This window comes from Otolemur garnettii, unplaced genomic scaffold, assembly GCF_000181295.1.
Source record: "Otolemur garnettii isolate 467f Iridium unplaced genomic scaffold, OtoGar3 scaffold00092, whole genome shotgun sequence".
NCBI lineage: Eukaryota > Metazoa > Chordata > Mammalia > Primates > Galagidae > Otolemur > Otolemur garnettii.
The window spans coordinates 222,857-232,976 of NW_003852487.1; the positions used below are offsets into that span (position 1 = coordinate 222,857).

Here is a 10,120-nt window from a genome sequence, read left to right on the forward strand (position 1 = left end):
AAAAAAAAAAAAATAGAGTTCCCATTCAGAGCCATGTTCTGCACATTGTCTAAGTCCTAGCACATACACACCGTGAGTGAGTGTAACTGTCTGTCTCTCCGCCAGCTATGATGGCTGAGGTCTCACTCCTGTTCAGCCCCCAGCACAGGGCCAGGTACACAGTAGGTACTCAGTGAATATTTATAGGATGAAAACAAAGTGTGGTGTTGCAATGCACTTCCTGTAGGCCCCCAGCTGACTGTTGTCTCTCCACTAGTGAGCAAGCTAGGCTGCAGCCCCAGGTACTCCCTACCCCCCGCGTGTACCCACTGTGCTGAGAAAGATTCATGGTTTGGAAGTCAAAGTCAGCAGCAGCCCCAATTCAAAGGAGTACATGGCTCACTGCAAAGATGTTTATGTAAGAAAGAGGAAAAAAATAGTTCTTCTCTCCTGGGGCTGGTGCCACAGTGCGGTTTTGGTGTCAGTTATTACCCAGATGTTCTCAACCTACATCTAAGCATGAGGCGCCATCACGGGACATTAATGGATTTTCTATTAAATATCAGCTACCTCAAGTAGGAAAAACTGGGGCAAGCAGAGTGCAGATGAGAAGGCAAAGACTGGTTATTGAAAACTGCAGGGGGCTGCACACAGGCCTTCCATCATCTGAAGGAAGTCACTCTCAGATTTCAGGGGTGTTTGGGGGGCCCTAACCAGAATATATCACTCCACATTTCTCCTTGCCATAAAAAGCACCAAGGCTGGCTTGGGCAGCCTGTCAGATTATACCCTTGGCTGGCTGGTATACCCTTGGACATCCTGGCTCTGCTTTCCGGTCAGTTTTGCTTATGTACCCTGCCCTGCTAGGGGCCCTGAGTATGCCCTCTTCCAACTCTGCAGGAATTAGAAGGAGTTTGGGATGAGCCTTTGGTTCCATGGTAGGCCATCTGGGATTGTAGTGAATGTTACTGGTATTAGCCAATATTTTTATTATAGTTTTCTCTCCCTTTCCTGAACACATAGAAGATCACATCTGTCAGCACCCTCAGGGAGCAGCAGTATGACCAATTCTAGCCAATGAGTATTGAATGACAGTGCACTAGTAAGAGCAGATACAGTTTTCTGTGCTGTCTTCCTCTTCCATGGAGAACCCTGAAGCTTCACATCAAGAAGGAGGAGACTGGAATTTCAAGACCTAATGTGGACATTAACTCCCCTGGAAAGTTGCCTGAACTCCTTGTGGACTTTGTGTGGGTGAAAAGTAAACTTCTATAGAGCAAAGGCACTAAGATGTTGATTTTGTTACAGCAGCAGAGCCTATTCTGGGTATAGGAAGAAAGTCACATCTTTTAAGGAGCTAGAAATTGGTGACACAGGGAAGCCAGAGCTAGAAACTGGTGACATAGGGAAACCAGAGATAGCTCTGTATGTGAGTTAGTGTGTGTGCCTGGCTGTAGAGACTGGGCTGTTCATTGTCATGGGACTGAAAGCTCAGACAAGAGATCCTGCCAGGGTACATGATGAAGGAAATGCTCCTGAGGGGGTCAGTTTAGAATAAATGAGGACTAAGAAAGCTTGGGTGCTAGAGGAGGGTGGAGTGCTGGGGATCTCACACCTGAGCAGTGGGCTGGCAGCCATTTCTGCAATGCCCAGCAGGGCTTCCCTTCCAAGCCCAGTGGGCACGATCTGCCAAGGATAGGACCAAGCAGTTTTCCTTCCTCAGAGGAAAAGTCTGTGAACTCAAGTTCACAGTCACCAAGCAGATACTGAATTTCCAGGCTCAGCATTCACAAGGGGCCTGAGCCCCAGGCAGCAAGGTGGAGTGTCTGAGCTCCAGATTATCTCCTGTCACACACAGTCTCACTTTTTGTTATGCTCAAGCCAAACAAGGGCCTCAGAACTACATCTAAAAGCCCTGTAGGATAGGCATATGATGGTAGGTGGCCTGAAGTAGTTGTACTGAGACCTTGCTGATGGCACGAAGTTGACATGACCTCACTGGAAAGTCTTCTCCTCCATAACTGTGTCACATTCCAGATTTCCTGGGTTGGCCTGCATTTGTCCAGAAAATACCAGGTTCTTATAAGTTGGGAATTGCTTGGCCTGAGGCCATCCTCCATCTTTCCTTCTCTGCCCTGGGTCTTTGAAATGTGCCTCCATCTCTCCTGGTGGCCACCGCTTGCTTTCAGCAGGTGACTTAGGCCTTGGGCTCCTCTGGTGGCTGGAGGCCTCAGCCATTCTAGGCTCTTGACTCTGTCTTTAGAGTTAACCTACATTTCTACCTGCAACCTCTCAGAGCCTGGTTTGTGCCAAAGTTTAAAGTTTAAGGAAATGCCTTTGGAAGGTTAGAGGACCCAAACTGCTCCTGCCCCCCCCTGTGGCCAACCAGCCAGTCAGACTGCTGTGCAAGGCCCACCTGGTTCTGGTTTTGTGGGCCTTGCACAGCAGTGTGGCTCTTTGAAAACAGAACACTAACATTGTCTTAGTAACGTGAGCAATGAAATAAGGATCCTTCAGCTGCACACAACATGGATGAAGGTCACTGATGTGATGTTGGACAAATGAAGCCCAGCACTGAAGAGCATATACTGAATAATTCTATTATATGAAGTTCATAAAGGGAAAAATTACCTATAGTGATGGCAGTCAGAACAGCAGTTATAGGAGCATAGACAAGGAGGGGAGCAGGTGGTAACCTGGTGTCAAGGAATTATTCTGTAGTTTACAACATTCTATTATTATTTCTATTCTATTATTTTATTATTTTTTATTTTGTATTTTTTTGAGACAGAGTCTCACTTTGTCACCCTCGGAAGAGTGCCGAGGCATCACAGCTCACTGCAACCTCAAACTCCTGGGCTCAAGCGATTCTCTTGCCTCAGCCTCCCAAGTAGTTGGGGCTACAGGCGCCCGCTACAGGGCCCGGCTACTTTTTAGAGACAGGGTCTCACTCTTGTTCAGGCTGGTCTCAAACTCCTGAGCTCAAGCAATCCACCTGCTTGGGCCTCCCAGAGTGTTGGGATTACAGGTGTGATCCACTGCACTCGGCCATATGCTATTATGTTAAATCTTGGTGGTGGTGGGGATAGTTTCAGGGTGTGTGCGTATGTAAAATTTATTAATCTGTACACTTAACCTTTACTGTACACCTATAGTACCTTAATCAAAAATAAAAATAAGTGAGTAAATATTACAGAATTAGACCCACGGTCTTGAAGCTTGAGCATCATTAAATTTTTGTTAAATCTGTGGGTAGAAATTTTTTCTGCTTTGGCCTGGGAAGAGCGTCTCCCAGTCTCCAGGAGCCCCTCTGTCCCCAGGAGCCGCCCCTGCCCCCGCCCACGTGAGCCCTGCCCCACACGCCCTACCTTGCGGCTGAACTCCAGGGCCTTGCGTCTGCGCTCTCGGTGCACTGCGTCAGGGCGCTTGCCGCCGACTAAGCGTAGCAGCTCGCGACCCAGAGCTAGGCTGTGGCCAGACCGCTGGGTCCGCAAGGCTGGGGTCAACGCAGCCGGGCCAGATGCTTGGGCTGGGCCGCCGTCGGGGCCCGGAAGCACGCCGAGGCTGGGTGGCACGCGCGGGCAGTGCCGCGCCAGGCGCACGAGGCGCTCTCGACTCAGGCCGCCCACGGCCAACCCCTCCACCTCCAGAATCTGGTCCCCCGGTCGCAGCCCCCCGGCGTGCGCGCTGCTCCCCTTGGCCACCTCCAGGACGAAGCAGGGGCCGGAGCCGCCTAGCCGGAAGCCGAAGTCCTCGGGCCAGCCCTGGTTGGTGGCTGGCATGGCGTGGTGGCTGTGCAGCTGGAGTAGGAGACAGCACACGGATTCCCGCGGCCCCTTGGGTTGCTGCGCAGCCTCTTAGAAGCCACGGGCATGTGCCTGTCAAGGCTTCTACTTCTCTCGGTCTTAATTCCCTTCCTTCCCCACTCTTCTGTGGGTCTGAGTATGAGCCTTTTTATTTTTCTATCCCCGACAACAGGAGGAAATGTAGCTGAGAAGATGGAGCAGTTTAGAGGGGGCCAAAACCGGTCAGAAGGGCAGTAGGGGATCTGAGGGATACAGACCAGGTATCAGACCCTGGAGAGGCAGCGGGAGGGCGTGAGAGTGAGAGGGCCTGTGATTAGGGTGTGTAGTCTTTAGGCAGAACTGAGGTTGCTGCTTCATTGGCCAGAGTGGACATCTCTGGAGTCATCCACTCCTTTCTCTACATTGCTGTTAGTTCTGGACTTTCTAATTTGAAAACACGGCGGGGGGGGGGCATATAAAAGATAAATGGCCCTACCTTAAATTTTTAACCTGAATGCCTTGGTTTTTTAAGGAATAAGGTTATACCTTTTCCTATGGGTCTGTTTTACTGCCTGACTTACATGGCACAATCTGCTTTCATTGGTCCCTCTTTCCTCACTTCCCTCCACCTTAATTTTTTTCTTGTCCCTTCTCCATCTGCCAAAATCCCCTTTCAGCGTCCTGCATGAATCATAAACTTCCAGAAGCCCAGAATTTTGGAGCAAGAAGAGGCCCCATAGACCACTTATACCCCTGGGGAAGGTTTTAATAAACCTCTCCAGAACCAGGAGATGTAATGTCTGTAACTTGAGACAGGAGGGTCCTAACACAAGGTCACCCAGCAAGAGAATGGCAGAGCCACAGCCAAGGTTCGCTACAGTGACACAGTGCCTCCCTGCCCATCTCAGGCAAAGCCCTCAAACCTCTGCCCAGAGGGTTTCTGCCTGTACTGAGAATGCCCTCACAGGCCTCCCCTCTTGTGTTGTAGGAAAAGGGGTAGGTTGACTGCTAGGCATGCCCTTTTCCCCTCCCATGCCCCAGGATTTTGGGAACAAGCAATTATGTATTGGCCCTGGTAGCAGGGGTGGGAATTAATCAGACTTGACCAGTCGCTGTCTTCTAGCCTGTGTGTCCTTAGAAGGGTTCTTCAGAATCCCTTCAGAGTTGATAACGTTGGCCTTAGAGCAGCAGTTCTCAACCTGTGGGTCACAATCCCTTTGTAACAATAAAAATACATAGTGGCATTAGGACGGTTGAGAACCACTGCCTTAGAGGATCTTTCTCTGGGCCCATTAGCTGTAAGAATATAGCAGATTTAGGGCTGCCAGCAGCCATGTTGCTACCATGTGGAGGATCAGTTCTTACAATAGCATCAGAACTCCTGGATCTAGCTAAGCCTGAAGTTCACCCAACTTCCGTTTGACAAAAGGACCTTTCAGTGACATGGGCTCATGAATTTTTCTTAAAGGCTGTTTGGTATTGGGGTTTCATCACTTGCAACTGATAAGATTCTGTGTACGAGAAACTTCTAAGCAAAGAGAAAATGAGAGGAAGTCTTATATGGAAGTACCATCTCTTTTCCTACTGACTTTTGGTGAGAGGGGATTTGTTTTTTGAGTTGACCTCTTTGGGGAAGGATGGTATGGCTGGTTTGGGGTCTCTGGGCTTCTGGCTGTAGGATAGCTCAAAGAAGAAGGGGTGACTGTCCTTCAAAAGAAGCTAATTTTGTGGGCTAGTGAGGTATACTAGGACCAGACTGGATGGAGCAGTTCCTGTGTGTGTGTGTGTGTGTGTGTGTGTGTGTGTTGTTTAGGGTGAGAATTACAAGTGCCTATGGGAGGGAGTCCTCTGAAACTATAGAGAGTATGTGGTGTGAAGGCTTATCTTATGGATCATAGTGTCTGTAAGCTTCCTCACCCTGTCTTAGAGAGTTCTCTGAGGGCTGGTTTGCAAAGGCCCTGGTCTCTGGTGCCCCTCAGCCCCCTGCAGATAGTTAAAGACCTGCTCACAGGAGTCATCCTTACAATGGCTATCTCTTTGGGAACCAGCCTCTCCCAGGAGGCCCAGGGAACACTTCTTGGAAGGTGGAGGGCTGGAAGAAGGGAGGAGGCCATAATGGACTAGGAGGAAATGTCCCTGAGTGACATCCAGTGAGCACCTGTGTCATGTGGCCAGCAGGGGGCACCATGTGAGAAGTCCTCACACTGGGTGGAGGCTGTCACACCCTAAGCTGTCAGGATCAGTCCTGAACCCACCCCAGGGGCACTCATCCTCATTTCCTGGGCTATGGTGCTGGCCACAAGGTATGAATCCTCAGAGACACTTCCTCTGCAACTTAGTGGCAAAGCACTGGGCTCCTGCAGCTTATTATGTCATCACTGCAGTGTGGAGAGACCTGGGATTAGTCCTTGTACTGGAGGCAGCCCCTCTACTATCAAGGAAGGGCTGGCTGGAAACTGAATGTGGGGCTGGAGCACATGGCTCACTTACCTCCATGCACATCTATTCTGACCAGCACAACCATGCTGGGTGGCCAGACTACCTGACAGATGTGCGAGCAGGCAACTCCTAATGCCTCCACACCCAATTTAGGGATCCCACAGGGCCAAATAGCCTGCCAGCACTCAGACCCCTACCCCGCCAGGGCTGCTTTTGAACCAAGTCAAACCCTCCAGTGTGTCCCTACCTTTATAGACTGACTCAAGCCCTCTCTCCCATCCACCCAGAGTCCTCAAAAAGAGCCACCCTCTCTTCTCTGGAAGCAGGAATCCAGACTCCTGACAGGATTGAGTGAGCTATTTCAGGGCACAAGAAAGAGGCATAAAAGGGCCCCCCATCCCAAATGATCAGGTGCTATATACCTCCTCCCCAGGTTTGCTCACCTTCCTTGCTGATGACTGCAGGAGGCACAGAGCACAGCACTCCCGGAGCACCCAGGGACACTTACCTGTTGCCAGGCCCCGGCTGCTCAGGGCCTTGGCATCAGTTACTGATGCGCCTGAGGTGACAGCTGGAGTTTCTAAGGCAAAGCGATCCTCTGAGTAACCTGAGAAGGCCCCGTTACTGGGTAGACCAGCCAGATAGCTGGACAGCTTGGCCAGGATCCAGGAAGGCTGCCCCTGCTGTGGGGACCCAGGGAATAAGCAGTGGTCCTCAGGTGGAAGGGAAGAATGCCTGGGGCTGGGCCCATCCGTGAGGTCACAGAGTTTAGCAGGCAGGCCCAGAGGACTGAATAGTGTTGTTCTGGGGTGTCTCACTTGGTGTAGAGGGACCAGTGATGGCATTGAGGCCTATGAGACCCAATAGAGCATGGGCATTAAATTTCCACAGAAAAAAACTAGGACGGGTTCCCGTCTCCAGGCTGGGCTTATTGGCAGGAGAAGGGAACACTCAGGCCAGAACAAATGGTTTGAGTGGGGGAATAGGCAATTTCCTAAATAATTGTGGAAATGAATCAAGTCTGTAAAACTAAAGGTGAAAAGAGTGACACATAGCACTGTACTTTAGTTGGGAAAGTTGTTTCTCTTGGAGTACAGCTTAAGGGTCTGAAATCACACTATACCTGCATTCTGGAATTGAACAAAGTAGATGGTAGGATTCAGACTTCTTATCAGAATGGGAGGTTACAGACAAATAAAAAGGGGAAACTTGGCTTGGTGCCTGTAGCTCAACTGCTAGGGCATCAGTCACATACACCAGAGCTGGTGGGTTCCACCGCGGCCTGGACCTGCCAAATAACAATGACAACTACAACCAAAAAATAGCCATGTGTTGTGGCAGGCGCCTATAGTTGCAGCTACTTGGGAGGCTGAGGCAAGAGAATCGCTTAAGCCCAAGAGTTTGAGGTTGCTGTGAGCTGTGATGCCATAGCACTCTACCAAGGGCAACATAGTAAGACTCTGTCTCAAACACAAACAAAAAAGGCTCAGCGCCTGTGGCTCAAGTGGCTAAGGTGCCAGCCACATACACCTAAGTTGGCAGGTTAGAATCCAGCCTGGGCCCGCCAAACAATGATGGCTTGCAACCAAAAAATAGCCAGGCATTGTGTCGAGTGCCTGTAGTCCCAGTTACTTGGGAGGCGGAGGCAGGAGACTCGCTTGAGCCCAGGAGTTGGAGGTTGCTGTGAGCTGTGAAGCCACAGCACTCTACCCAGGGGGACAGCTTGAGGCTCTGTCTCAAAACAAACACACACACAAACAAACAAAACCCAAAAAAATAAAAATAAAAAGGGGGGGACTTGAATGATAAATGTGGCACTGGGTTAGAGTTGTGGGTATCAGTATGAACTCATGTTTAGGTTAATACAAGTATTGATGGAAACACATAGAAATCTCTATAGATAAGTGCACATGCAGAGCTAGTAAATGCTCATACTTTTCCCTGCTCTGTTTGCTGAAAGACATCTTAGAAACAATGAGCACAACCAATGCCCAGTTCTTGATCTCTAGTGTCATTGCCCAGTGAAAGGAGCCCAGACTACCTGGAGAAATGGCTGATTCTAGGGGTGGGGCAAGGAATATCCAAGATGAGCCTGGAGCACGTTATAGTGCCAGAAAGGAAGGAGGGAAGGAAGTGCTAAACACACACATACACACACACATACAGGTGCACCCACCGTTCAGGTTTTACCAAAGGGACACAGGAACCAATTGAAAATGCCCCCAATGACCAAAGCTGAAACAATTTGAGAAACAAAATAATGAAGCATTGGATTATAACTCAAAGTGCAAAATAAATTCCTGCAAGTCCATGATATTAAATAGGTGACTGGGGCTGGGCATGGTGGCCCTTGCCTATAATAATAGCACTCTGGGAGGCTGAGATGGGTAGGTTGCTTGAGCTCAGGAGTTTGAGACCAGCCTGAACAAGAGTGAGACCCCCGTTTCTAAAAATAGCTGTGCATATGGCTGGCGCCTGTCTGTAGTCCTAGCTACTTGGGAGGCTGAGGCAAGAGGATCACTTGAGCCCAAGAGTTTGAGATTGCTGTGAACTATGATGCCATGGCATTCTACAAAGGGTAACAAAGCAAGACTCAGTCTCAAAAACAAAACAAAACAAACAAACAAACAAAAAAAACAGATGACTGATTAAATCAGTAAAGGAGGCCAGGTGCAGTGGCTTAAGCATGTAATCTAAGCACTCTGAGTGGCTGAGGTGGGTGGATAACTTGAGCTCAGGAGTTCAAGATCAGTTTGAGCAAGAGTGAGACCATATTTCTTTTAAAAATAGAAAAACTACCAAGTGGGTGGCTATAGTCCCAGGTACTTGAGAGGCTGAGGCAAGAAGATTGCTCAAGCCCAAGAGTTTGAGGTTGCTGTAAGCCACAGCACTCCTACCCAGGGTGACAGAGTGAGATTCTGTCTCAAAAAAGAAAAAAATCAGTAAATGAGAGGGAGACAAATCTCCCATGTTTAAAAATTCACATAGCTAATTCTCTTCAGGGAAAATTATGGGCTGTAGTATGGGCTGCACATAGTGATTTCCTTGCAGACAGGACAATATGAAGGGGTTTGGAGAAAGGGAAGAGTCACTTCATGAAGGAGAAACCTGATGAACACCACCTTAGTTGCTCAGGGTTGACATCTACGCTGACAAATGTGAGAAATGTATCGCCTTCCTTGACATGCTGAGAATGGCTTTTTGCCTCTTGTTCCCCAAACCCATAACTAGACTATGAGAAAATGGCAGGGAATCCTAACTGAGGGAAATTCTACAAAATACCTAACTCTAAAACCGTTGAGATCATCAAAAACAAGAAAAGTCTGAGAAACTGCCACAGCCCAAGGAGACATGATAACTAAATGCAATGTTGTATCCAAACTAAGAAACTGAATTAGCAAATAGTAATGAATCAATTTTGGTTCATTAGTTGTGACAATATACCATAGCAACATAAGATGACAACGTTAAGGGAAATAAGGTATGGGGCATATGGGAATTTTGTACTTCAATAACTTTTCTGTAAATCTAAAACTGTCCTAAAATTTAAAGTTTGTTTTTAAATGCTCTTCTCAGGGTGTAGGAGAAGGGGATCAGATAGACTAGCAGCTACTGTTTTTTTTTTTTTAAGTAAATTTATTTCAGGTTAATGTGGGGGTATAGGCAATCAGGTCCAAATATTTGATTTAGTTAGGTAGAGTTCATCTTGTGGTTATGTATCACACACAAAAGATGTGCCAACCCCTCCAACCCCATGTCCATTCAGTGAGAGGACCCCAACCCCTGCCCCCTCCCTCATTACCTCTCCCCCCAACTTGAAATGAGTTTTTCTCCTGTTTAGGTATGTATTGGATTGTTTAGTGGCTTCACGTTAGTTTGGAGTACATTGGAATTTGCTTTTCCATTTTTTTTTTTTT

The 10,120-nt window shown here is 48.4% G+C and overlaps 1 protein-coding gene across 1 annotated transcript in view; it reads right to left on the bottom strand.

The window, feature by feature from the left end:
* The window catches only part of GRID2IP (Grid2 interacting protein), a 35,257-nt gene extending 31,491 nt beyond the window's left edge, over positions 1–3,766 (bottom strand). The window contains exon 1 of the mRNA XM_003795478.2: positions 3,348–3,766. Coding sequence (XP_003795526.1) covers positions 3,348–3,761 — 414 coding nt within the window. The 5' untranslated portion in view covers positions 3,762–3,766. The remainder of the gene's footprint in view (positions 1–3,347) is intronic.
* Positions 3,767–10,120: the final 6,354 nt, after the last annotated feature.